This window comes from Acanthaster planci, linkage group LG04, assembly GCF_054643075.1.
Source record: "Acanthaster planci isolate LZ-2023a linkage group LG04, COTS_SCS, whole genome shotgun sequence".
NCBI lineage: Eukaryota > Metazoa > Echinodermata > Asteroidea > Valvatida > Acanthasteridae > Acanthaster > Acanthaster planci.
In genome coordinates, this window is record NC_141780.1 from 722,717 (window position 1) to 737,155 (window position 14,439).

The 14,439-nt window shown below is 39.3% G+C and overlaps 1 protein-coding gene across 1 annotated transcript in view; it reads left to right on the forward strand.

Annotated features, from left to right (window-relative positions):
- Positions 1-316: 316 nt before the first annotated feature.
- The window catches only part of mfsd4a (major facilitator superfamily domain containing 4A), a 41,100-nt gene continuing 26,977 nt past the window's right edge, over positions 317-14,439 (forward strand). The window contains exon 1 of the mRNA XM_022240234.2: positions 317-960. Coding sequence (XP_022095926.2) covers positions 545-960 — 416 coding nt within the window. The 5' untranslated portion in view covers positions 317-544. The remainder of the gene's footprint in view (positions 961-14,439) is intronic.

The following is a 14,439-nucleotide window of genomic DNA, read 5'->3' on the forward strand; positions in this document are numbered from 1 at the left end:
GCATATACTTGTACATGTGGGCTGGCCAAACACTGCTAAGATTCTTTCATTATTTCTAAAGGTGTACTGATAATTTCGATTGGGCGTTCGAGCACTTCAACATTCATTTTGTCGTTAAAAATATGAGATTTGTTTAAGAAAAGTTATAAAATATGTGTATAACATTCGCTAAACATTTATTTGACCCTTTTGTCAAGTTAGAGTATGTTTTAATATGCCTACACGGAGTGGTACCAGTGCAACACCCCCTTCAAGAGAATGGTTTCGACCTTGAAGTGCACTTGTACTCGTCGAATACCCGCACAAAGCTAGCTGTAGTTATCAACTTCTATTGATTAATGTATTTTGTGTTGGGGAGTCTGTGTGGTACACGTACACACACGACGTTATGTACAATTTTACCACCACCTGTGGTAGTGTAGCGGTCGTCGAGTCAGAGAGCAAGATTGAGCGAATGTTGTCAAAACCTGGAACTTTTTATCTTTCAACTAGTCACCTACCTATATTGAGAATGTCTTGATATGACACGGACTTGATCGTGAAGATGGCGAGTTTGAGAGAAAGAAGCCCTGGACCGGGCCGCAACCAGGACCATGACGGGGCCGGTGGCTCGTCAGGGCCGGGTAGACCGGCAGCTGGCTACGCTAGTACGGCAACGTCAACAACAGCTCCAGAAGAAACGCCGACAAGTGGCAGCAGCAGCCGTGAAAAGACGACGGCCCCTTTCCGGCGAAAATTGACCCACACTGCCAAGACGCTGTTCATGAGCAACTTTCAGGCCACTGTGACTTATTGCAGCGTGTTCTGGAGTTTTGGAATGTGCGTTGCTTTACTGGGGCCGACTTTGCTAGACCTTGGTTGTCAGACGGGAAGTAGCGTAGCTAGCATGAGTTGGGCCTTCTTGTCCCAGTCTCTAAGCACTTTGATCGGCTCTATGATAGGAGGAATGCTGTCAGATAGGTAAGTTTGTTTGTTTGTTTGTTTGTTTGTTTGTTTGTTTGTTTTATTCATGTTGGAATGAGGAGAAAAAAATTTATACAGACGCTGCTTGACACCTTAACACAAACCACAAATCACTTTTTGACTGGCATGACTGGTCTGAAAATTTACGTCAACACAAGTCCGAATAATTTGGATCGTCTTGGACTCTGCAAATCGCCGTTTTTAACATTTGGACAAGTTACTCGGACTAGGCCTACCTCAATACCTCAATATTGCTTTCAGATGGCTAATACTAGGTTACTGCAGGGAAAAATTAGTGGCGTCCGTATATGGAATTCTTTCCACATTTTTTCTGATAAATTCATGTGCTGCTGAAATTCCATCTGCAGAAGATATTGTGTTTATAATGTGTTCAACCAGAACTGTGTGTATAGTACACTCACTGCGGATACATCTCTGCATGCATTTTCACAATTTTTTAGTTGGAACTTGTTGACTCTATTGCAAGGTGCATCGGGTTTCATGTACAACACATTCATTGTGTGAGTCCCATTTTAAGCAGATTCTCAAAGGAAGAAATGCATTCCAGTGTTGAATAATACCAGGAAATGTTTTTAGTCAGTGTATACACAGAGACAAAGGTTTTACATAAATGTATGTGTATCTAGTCACAAGTAAGAATGACTGCACAATTTTATGTTTGTGTACATGTATACTTCAGTAGGCCTACACACGTGACTGGATCCCACAAAATGAGTCTTAAAGCCATATTTTTGGTTATTCCATTTTAGTTTACACACACACACACAAATCAAATTGAGACATTTGTTTTGATGAATCACCCATTTTGGCATCCAGATGCAAACGGAGAAAATATGAGTGGAAAATGTTGAGGATGCCCACAGATTTACACAGTACAAGAGTCTATTAAAAGCTTGTCACTCATAAGTTGCTATGGCAACTTTTGATTCGTTTTGTTAGGTTGTGTTGTATATAATTATATTGTATTTACATAACTCGTATCTCCTTTAGTGTCAGGACAAAACACAGTGATTTCCGTGTACTTTTCACCATAAAGGTTACACGGTTTCCTGTTGCCAAATTTCAAATAGTTCATTGAATTATTTGACATTCTCAAGATCCTGAGTTATAATTGGTAAACGATTTGTGTTCATTTTCATTTCCTCATGTTCCTCCTCCAGCTGTTCCATTAACTTATTCACAATCCATCTGGAAGCAGTTTGCACTCACTGGATATTGCTTCTTTTTGTTATTTAAATTTCAATTTAACATGGAGGTAAATGAAGTCAGAAATGGATACTGAAGCATGAGTTGTTTTTCACTGTTTGTCGTTGAAAACCCTCAAGTGTATGTGTTTCTCGTAAGTTTTGCTTTGACAGCAAAATAGAATATTGTAAACCATACCTCTGAATTTATAAAATGCTTGGTCTGTTCTGCTCTGGCTTCTTTTTCATCTCAAAAAGACTTCCAAAGTGAGATTTGTTTCCTCAATTTGCACATAAAAACATTGTACATAAAAATATGAGCCAGTACCTTAAAAACAAAAAAATGCCATTTAATGGAAAAAAATTCACTTCTTATCATTAAAAATAACTGTAGTTAAAATGCAGTGAATAAGACAGGATGCCTTGTCATTGGATCAGTAACTTGTATTTATTAGGGAAGTTAATGCATGATTTAGCAGTGAAACACATGTTGTTTAGAGTATATATTTGGAAAACATGGTACGTCCAGACTTATTGATTTTTAGACTGCATGTATCTTTGCATAAAGAAAGCGTGTTAGCTCCATTAGCATTACACATTTAAGTTTATGACCAGTTCATTGGGAAGAGGAGACAGATCAAACCCGACCCTCTAAAACCCACCAATTCCATTTTTCTGGATTAAGGAGGATAGGCTTACTTGTAGCACTCAGTCCCCCCTTGAAAGAAGTTACAGAAATATTCTGTACCTTAAGTTTCTGTACCAAGTTCTTTGCCAGAGGGAAAAGCATCTCTTCGTTTTTTTTTCATTTAAAGCAGATTTGGGTATCCAATATCCAGAGTACATCTGAGTCCTACAAGGTGTACAGGTGTACCTAGAGGAAGGTCAGGTTAAATATGAAAAACTGTTATATTAAGAGTGAGAGATGACAGTGAGACTCTGGAAGGGAGCTTAACCACTTCCTGCCGGGGACTCCGGAATCGGAGACGTATGGTTTATATGCGTGGCCGGGCTCTCCGAACTCAGACAAAGGAAACAGGGCCCTGTAACAAAAGACTGTACTCCAAACAAAAGACCAGGCTGCTGGGCATTATTGAGATTTTTCACTCTCAAAAGTGGTGATAATCCAGGCTTGTTTTGAAATTGTATACCAGGGTTTGGGGCATCTATAGCGAGTGGATTACCACCTGGGACAAAAGCGCTCCACCACCGCAGCGATGAGCCACACAGCACCGCTGCACGCTAATCTGGCCCCTATTGAAAAGAGGTCAGCAGCGCACTGAGCCAGGTTCATGAACAAAAGAAAGTTACATAACACCCACAATCTGGGCTCTTTTTACAAGGATGCGGGCCTGGCTGAAATACTTGGGTGTCAATGAAGGTCACCTGTCAACTTAGAGTAGTGCCTAAAGATTACTTTGTGTGGCTATAAACGACCGTTAAATGAAATGATGAATTTTTGAAGAATTTTGAAAATGTACCAATACCTCCAGCTATGCCTTGATATGAAGACACATCTGCTGTCTATTCTCAGTAACCCAGAGTAGAATACCTCTCCATTAACGCTACAAGTGCATTCTTGGCAAACATTGGATTTGAGCCTTTCTTCCCCTAAATGTCTTAGCCATTGTTGCATTGTAAAAAAAAAAATCCTCTGAAATGTGCGGTTCGGACAGAAACTAGACACAACTAGACCTCTGTTAAACCAGTATACTCTGTAGACTACGTGCAGTTTACAATTTGACAAGTGTTTGTGTCCATTTGACAGTCTCTTAAAAGCATTAACGGCCTTCTCGTATTCCCCGCAAGCATATGGCGTGTCACACCCCATGACTCTGTAGCCCTCATGTGTAAAATATCACAACTATTGATTTCAGGTGGCTAGGACATTGAAATGGCAAGCAGGAGCAGAAGACGTCACATGGCAGAATCATCAAGCACTTTAATTCCACCCTGCTGCATGTATCAATGCAATTACGGCTTTTAACACCATTGAAATTGGGAAGTAATCTATCCCCAAGAACATCCTTGGCCAGGACACTTAATTGCTCATAATTTGTTTAGAAGGTAGGCGGGGAGGAAATCGGAGAGCTTTGTTATACATGTATATCATTAGTGAAGGTGGAGAGACGGGAAGAGATAGTATTCGGTTAGGATTGGTTGTTGACTACAGACAAAATACAAGTACGTAATGTCCATGCATTCACATTTCCTCCAGATAACCAAGTCAGGCTAAATAGTCCTCTGGAAATTCTTGTATTTGTATGTAACTGTATATGTGTACTCTAATTGGGTAAGATTTGTTTATTGAAGGCATCAATTCTACCATATAAATTCATCTCTTTATTCAGAAAAATCACCCAACATTGAGCCGTAGCGTGTCAGAGCATCGGCAAAGCTTGCAGGCAGTACTTGTTTGTTTATAAAACCAAGGATTCCTGCCAAGCTGCTTAGCTATTCCTTCCTCCATGCTTAACCTGAAGAAATTGATGGCATAAAGAAAAGTAGATAAGAAGCAAACTAGAGGATTAGAGATTTGTCCCCCAGCCCTTCCATCTTTAAACTCAGGGATGACATATCCTTCCCCAGATGTTGAACCCTCGCTTCAGTTTTGCATGATTTTGCATGCTATACATGTATGTACACAGATTTTTTTCTGGATAAATGACTATTGATTTTCATCATTTCCCAATTTTCAAATATATAACCTTGCCTTTTGGGATTGAAACCAATTTAATGGAAAATTCCATTTTCAGAGACATAAATATTTAACCTCTCCACAACCCCCTCCCCTAAAGTGAAATTTCAGTATGAAGTCCATTTTAAGACTGTTTTCACCCCGACCTCTGGACATTTGTAACTTGAACCCACACTACAATCTTCATTTAATCTAATAGGAAATGCACAGTGAAGCAAAGTTGGATGCATCATCTACATGTACATATATGTTGACTTGTGCAGTCAGCATAGAACATGTAACAGCAGACTCTGTAATTGATCCGTCCTCATTATGGACCCATTGTCATTATAAATCTAGAACGTAAACTTTTTACATTTCCTACAAATTTCAAAAACAAACAAACATGACTAGACAGATGACCCATTAACCCAAAATGTAGTCCTACTATCCTGCTCAAAAACTTTTCTCAGTGATAGTTTGATCCCCTTATTGGGAAAACCAAGCTGTTTAAAGTGTCAACTTAAAGGGGTTGGGCCATGTAGGGTTAAATTGACGTTATATGATAGTTTCAACCTTCTTACATGTATATACAGTAAGTTGGATCAACCCTCTTTATGTTATTAAATCAACAAAAATTGGTGTTTTCTGTGTGCTTTTTCAGTCTCTGCCTGGGCTCTTTGCAAAAATTTATCGAAATCGGTCAATGAGGGCAGCAGACAAATCTTGGCAAACGTGACGTCATAGGACGGACTCGACTTTCCAGACCAGAATGCATAGTTCTGGCAAAAAAAGTTGATCAGTCCAAGCAAGCGGTTTGCAGTGCACAGTGAAAAAAAATTGTCGGAATGGAACACCAACCTTGACAAAAACCTACCCCCCAAAATCACTGAAACACACAACAAAACAACCAAACTGGCGAAACAGATGAAAGAAAGTAATCTAGCTTTCCCAGTAGGCAGGAGGCCCTAAAGACAAAACCCAACCCAACGTCAACCTGTTTACCGCCACCTGGTTTTGCCGGTTGTCGACAATAATATGTGCATGTTTCACTTTAAAACAGGATTTATCAAACAAACATCAGCGAATACAGCTATCAAATAGCCAATGGCAGGATAATTACCTCTTTTTAGAAAGACAAATTTTTATAATGGTGCAGGAAAAAATCATTACCAGTCAGTTATTCAAGGATGGATTGGAAATCATTGGAAATAGTTGTTGGCGGTACCCACTACTACATCTGACTCGAACCAGCCGGCCGACACCGGCAAGCTCAGTGGTCGAGTGGTTAATCCGTCTGCACTAGTAAGCAGGAGGTCTTGGATTCGAGTCCCACCTGTGTACACTTGTGGGTTTTCTCACAAGCCTTTTGGGGCAAGCACTGAGTATACAGTGTTGTAATACACGTCGGGCAGGGCAGAAATCCAAAATTAGTCAGAGTTTTGTTGTCAACCCTCCGGGCCACTGCCATACCCGTGGCCAACAGCCTTGAGTTGCAAAATCTCTTCCTGAGTGTATTCTGGTTGGAACAGAGAAGGCAATATTTCTTGTACCTCATCAGCTCCTTCAATGTCACTTTCTTTGTCAAATAAGAATCTTTGTCAATATGTCGAATAAGACGAACATGACAACTGATCACTGTCATGATCAGAAAAAGCATCAACACTGGAATTATCGTCACTTGAGTCTGACACAAGGCACACACTAACGCTACTGCTTTGCGTACATTGTACATGTCGACACATCACTACGTAGCAGTTAACTATCACCGGATAAAGGACTCCGTCCTATGACGTCATGATTCTTGGGCATTTCTTCAGACAACTTTCGGTACCTGACGGCTGTTGTTTAACTTTTGATTCAAGAAGGGAGTGAAATAGGGTCGTGAAAATAATTGTTACATATTTCCGCACATTGTGAAACTATGCAGATGGTGTTGTCTTGTTGTATGTATGTTGGTTTTATGTGTCGATGCATGTTTTACAAGAACTTTTCCCAGCACGGCCATCCCCTTTAAATTCAGAAGCATACGGTACATGTATCAGTCGTTAAATGTACATGTACATACTGGTACATGTGTTTATGATAGAAGCATCTTTGAAAAGCCCCCCCCCGGCAAAATGCATATATGTGCCTATGGTGAACTGAAAAGTAAACAAATATATTTAATCCATTTGTTCCAAAATGATTAAACATGCTTTGAAAAGAAATGTGGTGAAATTGATAGTTGGTTGTTAAAAATATGGATTTAAGACTTACAAACTTTACCTTTTTCACAGCTCATTTCTAAAGCCACAAATTGTAAATTTTCCTGTGTTTTGGTGGACTGTATAAAGCATGTCAACATGAAGTCTAGAATGCTTCTCTACATGTCCATGTAGTTCTTTTCTCACACTTTTCCCCAACAACTTTCAAGCAGTCAAAACAGTTCATTTTTTATAAAATCCATTAAGGTGTTGTTTTTCAATTCCAAGCGCTCTGATATTGTTGGAGTTGTTTGCAGCGTGATGTCCTCAGAGCATGCATCCATCTACTTTAAGTCCATTATCTGTGTCTTGGTCTGCTTGCGGAGAGCGTATTTACATGTCTCAGACACATTTGCTTTGAGCAAATGCACCGTCCCTTCCCGCCTGCTTTTTCATTTAATGCCTCCTGGGAAATGGAGTTTCTTCCCTCGGGAGACTTTTTAATGGTTCCAGAATGAATGCTCCACATGATCTTCAGGAAGACGAAGAAAAAAAGACGAGGACGGGGAGTGTCGCATAGCACCTGCTAAGAAATTGTAGCCTTTTCTGATAAACATTGTAAAACTAGTCTGTTTTCTATTTGATATATTGTACATGTATAAGGAGCTATTTCTTACATGAATGAATTTTAAATGTTCATGTTTTTTAGTCATAACAGAAGCCTATTTTATTTTATATTTGTAAGCCAGTGGCATTGCAGTTGGAGACCTTGGGGTCACAATTTTCAAGTAATCTGTATTTTTACTTCTGGCATGGCAATTGGTTAATTAATTTAGTACTGTACCCAGTATATTCATGCTGTTTGTTATTATACCATGTCAAATAACAATAACAGTAGTAATATTTATGGTGGGAAACTATCCTATTTTATCTGGAGAGAACTTGTTTCATAGTTTTTTTTTCTGGAGGAGCCCTTATGTCAGATGACATAAGAGTCACACTTCTACAATGCATTGTAGAAGTGTGACTCTTAAGCAGGGGTAGCACGGGTAGCAAGGGTAGTACGAGGGAATCAATCCCTGACCAATGACCATGAGTTTCTTCAGTGGAAGATACTTGTAACTCTCAGTTGAGTTCTGCTCCTTTGCTGGCCCTGACAACAACCCTCAACAGACAAGGTATCCTCAGTCCAGTTTTGACCAAGGCTGAATTGCTGAACAGACACCTGATGTTGTGTCTGATAGGCAAAAGCTGCCTCAAGATTTTGCCTTATGGCCAACAAGAACAACTTCTAGGATCAACGAAATCTTGTGCTATCACAGCGGAATCATTTGGCAATCTGATTCACACACTGACTCTTACTTTCCACCTCACTTTTACTACATACTTCATTCTAGCATTCTCAGACTAACTTTGAATAATAAAGGTACGGCTTTCTACCAGAGCTACATCAACTCATCTAACTAAAAGAAACAGACCAAGAAACAGGTTATCTTCCATTCTAGTTTATTGTTCACAGTCCTAGAAAACACAATTAGTTAGTAACGAGGGGTGAGAAAAGCTCTCTCCCCCAGAGTCTACTACTGACTATACACAATACCTGCCTAATTATGAAAGGAACCAAGATAACTACACAAAAGAGTTTACACGATGGGACTCCAACTGGAGGGATGAATTCAGTGGGGAAAGTTAAAGAAGAAAACTCATGGCCTAGTCAACGTAACTTGGGGGGGAGGAATAGTAAAGACAGGCTATTTGTCTACAAGGGGGATGTAAAAAGACTTAAAAAAATATAATAAAACACAAATCATCTGACACCTTAATAATTGTACTGTAATTTGAAAAAGACACAAAACAGAAGAGTTGCCCTGAAAACCTGATTTTACTTCAACCAAAAACTGGGTGAACAATTGTTTACCAGATTTCATTAGAGATACATTTATTTTCAAAATAGCAGCTTGATTTTATTATTAATTTGCTGATGTGATTTGTCATGCACCTAATGGATCCTTCACAAATTTGATCCCAAGATTTTCCGGATGAGTATTCCCAGACTTTATTAACTGCCAGTGACGGTACGAATGGTACCAATAGAGCATAGCCCAACAACAGATTATCAAGGCAGGCGTGGGGACAATTTGGACAGGGCTTGTCAAAAAAATGTGGACAGACTGACTAAATGACTGTTTGATTAAAGGCCTTGGATGGGTTTAATCCGATAAAAGCTCAGCTTCGGTTGGTTCGCTCTGTTTTTCAAGCGCTAGAATCAGGAGGCCTGTCCTGGAGCTGTTTCCTGGCTTCACTCCTAATAATTTGCTTTAGTGGGCAGAATAAATAACTTCAGTTTGTGGAAGAGCATAGACTGAAATAGTATCAACTACATGTAGGGAAGAAATCGGTAACCTGAATATACACTTGATAGGGGACAGTGTTCATGATAAAGATGTACATCAAATTTGTGCAGAATCTTACATCAGAATGACATATTTATGGCTTTATAAAATTGTTCCCCCTTTAGTGATATTGCAGACATTTTAGTCCTTAATTTATATAACGGGTTTTGCCCTTTACCCAACGTATATATTGATAAACACCATAAGTTCAGTGCTTGTCTGAGAGCTTGCAAAAAAATTCACAAGCTTACTCGGGAGGGACTCGAACGCACAACCTCCTGCTCACTAGTGCAGACGTCTTAACCACTCGACCACCGAGCTTGCCGGGGTCAGCTGGCCGGTCCGAGTAAGCTTGTGAATTTTTTTTCACAAGCTCTCGGACAAACACTGGGCATACAGTGTTTATCAATATATAACTACATGTAACTAGTGGTTTCCATAGTAAGGCACAAACATCACAGTCCGATGCAGGGAATTTTAACTGAGTGTATTATTCAAGGGCCATTGCATTTCTAATCCCACAAATTAAAGTTTGGTTTAGTTGGCATTCGTGCATACATGTATCTGAGAACCTTTTATATGTACCTGTGCCATTCTGCTCAATTATCAGACAATTCTCCACACACAGTTTCTCACTGCTGTGAACGCTTTACTACATGTGTACCTCGTTAATGAAAATACTGGCAATTATGATTGGATAACTTCCTGATGTGCCTTGACTTACAAACATTACGTTTCCTAGTAGTTTGCAAACCGCTAGCTACATTCTACCCCGGGGGAGATGGCAGCCGCGCTCCTAATCTGCTGCTCAGACCCATCTATTACCGATGCTAGCTTTTCTCTTGACTGCAGGGGTCTAATTGCTGTTGACTCGTGCATGACCCATCAAAAAAAAAGAATTAGCGTGAAGGCTGAAAGGGGTCATTGAAAAATTGGTTGAAACAAGTGGTGTTGGTTCTACGTGTTTTTGTAAGTATGTAAATAATTGACGCGTCATTGTGGTTCTTACATGTACCCATAGGACTTGGTTTGAACTATACAGTGCCCACCACTCTTTCTATTGGAGTTGGCTGGAAGTATATGAATGCACAGTAAGTGAATACGTCTACACAGGTCGTGCTTAAATTGCAGATTTGGCGTAATTTCTTGCACCTCTCAGCAGGGCTGTATTATCCAGTTGGCACAGTTGGTATAGTTGTGCCTCGGATCAACAACAATTTGGCAGTTCATTATGGTCCCTCATTTATAATTTTGACCCTTTCAGTTCTGGTTGACTACATTTTGGGTTCCCAGCCCAGGACAAGAAAGTCTTTTCAAAGTGAATAGAATCTCATAAGGTGCAGTACATGTGTATTTGGACTATTGTTATCCTGATTCAAAGTTTGATTTTTCTAAATTCTTTATTTGTTGTGGGTGTACATGTACATAAAACTGGGAAATGAACTGAGGTTTTCAATTTTTGCCTACAGGTACAATATTTTTCATTCATTGTGGTTTACCCTTTATAGAAAGATGTGATATGAAGGTGTGTTTTGGTTTTCTTCTATTGAAAAGAAATTCTCCTATGCGTGGGTTGCAATGCAATCAGTCCAACATACTCAAACATCAAGTTCAATTGACTGGATTTTTGAAATGGTCGGCAGTGTACTAATCCTTTGAAGGGATCAGAGAGCATGTTGTTGAAAGTCTGCGGTCTTTCATGATTCTTAGTTGTTGCCCAAGGTTGCATTGTGTGACCTAAAGATTTGAAAAATGTGGAGGATTTGTTGCTTTAGTTCAATGGTAGCATGATGCTGTCTATCATGTCAATGGAGCCAAGGCTAAGTGAAGATACTTTTTTCCTTTGCGGGAACAGTGTGTTAACAGAAACAAAGTACAGTACAGCACGTATACATGTACATGTGTACACAGCTTACCAAATAAGATTGAACTTGCAAAGAGTTGAACTGGTTTTGAGGAGAAAATACCAATTGGCTTTGTGCATCTGTGTTTGTTTTGATGCTTACGTACATGTCCTAGTTTCTGTTGTTGGGGTCTACACCATGAACGATGGACAGAGCATACTGTCCAAAATGTGGAATACCCTCTGGTTCTTTTAAGAACCACACATACTCACAAAAGAGATATTTTGCATGGTGGTACCGCAAACCGGCAATATACAAATACAGTGTAAGTACTGCCCATCTCGGCCAAGATTTTAGATTACAGTTAACAGCCAGGTCATTGCATGAGGATGCCTGTACATTACCCAATGCAGGCACAGCACATGTAGTTTGCCCAGACTGATACACACAATGCACCATTATTGATCGAATCATACCATTACACAGTGTGTAATCTCTGGGTAATTCACCATATAGACAGGCAACTTGGAATTCCCATGACTGCCCAAAAATCAATTGCTAATATTGATTGAAGCAGAACTGCCTAAGGAAAGAGAGATGGATGATGTGGACGACTGTAAGGGACTACAGTACAGTGCATGGCAGTCATATGTACATGTACATCAGTACTTGTTGAGGCCAATAGTACAATGGGAAATCAGTCCCAATAATTGAATATCTAACCTGCTATTTGAGTTAATCATATGACATTCATTAAACCAAATTCCCACAATAGCAGAAATACATTCTTTAATTTGTCTACACATGTATGCAAGTTTTGTCATTGTTTCTTGATACACTGTTTGCATTGGTTGTTGAGCTTTTTTTGAGCATACAAGTGATACACCCATTAAGATCTTTGGCATTGTTGGAGCTGGATTTTCTTAGGTGAAGCCAACTTCCAGATTTTATAACACATGTATTTATACATCTACATATTAGTACATGTATCTACTGGTAGCTTGATGTCCCAAGGCCACACTCAATTTGGCTTTTGTGGCATTATTGTAGGCCCACCAGTAGCTACGGGTAAAGAACTAGGAAGAATCCTGGATGAGCTATCAAAATGCTGTACATGGGAAATGGTTATGCACTGCACATGTAACAGGTTATTGGAAACTGCAGATAATTTCTATCCCAACTCAATACAAATTAACTATAAATGCTGTAATGGGGTTGGAACTTCATTGAGTGTATTCCAAGAACTTTAAATATCTGTATAAGTGATAAAATTCACTTTTGTCACAGTTTTGGATGCTCTGTTCTTAGGATCCTGAGTTTAACATCTCACTCGTTTCAAGCTTTACACTTTGTAAACTGAGACCATGTACTTGTACTGTCCAATACTTGCACTTTGCTCAGATGATAGATGGATCTTTTCCTCTCCTGTCTGAAATGCTCAGATGAAGGAGTGACTCATACGTGAGGTTTGGCACATTAGGCCAGTAATCTGAAGAGCTCGGTACACAAACAAAACGTGCAAGTGGTAAACTCGTAGGATCTCAGATCAATCAAAAGTGAAGTGAAGTACACGCACCTAAAATGTCCAATGTACACAAGATATTTGTGTGTAGAATGCAAATGCATGTAGACATTTTGCAATAATAAATGTACCATACCCAGGTCAAAATTGTACTGAGCAGTCGCTTGTCTTTTTCCTTGTTGAAGCTTATCCACTTTCTGACTAAATTCTTTTTTTTCCCACCTACTGGTATGGGTAGGGGGGAATTTTATCCTAAATACATTTAACAATTCCAAACAGCTAAAAATTTAATATTTCCCTTGAAAAGTACAGTGTATCTTTTTTGGTTTTGTGGTTTTGCCAAAAAGGTTTTGTGGCTTGTAGGAACTATCCGCTCCAAGCGGGACAAAAGAGGGCATGATTTTGGTACTCATCACATACATGTAGGCGCACCATGCATGAAGGGCGCAAGTATATGCGTGTTTGACGTGGAGCATACTGAGTACAGTCTTTGCGTACACGCAGAATGCGTGCAAGAACCCACCTTGTAACCACCTGTCTTCCTTTCGCCGATTGGGGGTGCACTTCAACTCGGGGCGGATATATACAATACTGGTTTGTGTTCTGTAGCCAGATACATTTATACAAAGAACTCAGTAGAAGGTGTGACTTAACATATCCAATGCAATATAATAATGTGCTGGTTTATAAATCTAAGAAACCTTCTTTACTTGACCAATGCTACATCCTGCAACACAAATCTGGTAAATTTTTACTGTAGATGAACATGTACATGTAAATTATGTGTTTCTTGCATCGTGGCCGATACATGTACACATGTATCGATATGTTAAATTGATTCTCTGAAGGTCCTTGTAATTACGGTAGATTAAGAGTACATCCAGCTGACATATCCAGCGCATACATGTACATGTATTTGATACCGTGTGAAATTGAATCCCATTAAAACTAATGAACAAATTCAATATCCTGTGTTGCTACTAATGTCTATTGTGGGATGGTAAATTTATACTGCACCCAGGTGCATTTCCATTAATGGCTTAGTGCTTTGAAAGGCGCTTGTGGTTTATTTTAGCATCAGGCATGCAGTTATCCATTAACCAACAAGTGGACTACATGTAGATTGGAATATACACCGTTCTTATTTTGGTCACTGTTGAAGAAAACTATACATACATGTACATACATGTATACATCCATGATTTTTGTGAAGGGCAAGTTGTAATGTCCGTCATATTTCATGATTTCTTTCTTATCTCCAAGCCCTGTTGACAATGACAGAAAATTAATGTTACCAACTCATAATAACTTGGCAATATTGCCTGTCATCAGGGAGTGAAACTCACAGGTGTTGTTGTCAGGTCATATGACAAGCAGGAAAAAGTAAGCTGATATTGGTTCCAGGTTGTTTGGTTGGATGATAAAAATGGATACCAATGCCGGGGTCTGGTTGCAGAGAATACATGTACATGTATGACTACCAAATGATAAAATGTCACCTTTTATTATTCAGAGGTAATCTTTGCCTGCACTGCCGCATTTTCCTCCAATTATTTTTATGGAAGCAGGAAAATTTATTTCTTAACCAATCAGTATACCAGTACATGAATACATGTACATATTCATATCTGTTTTGCATTAATTGTCAT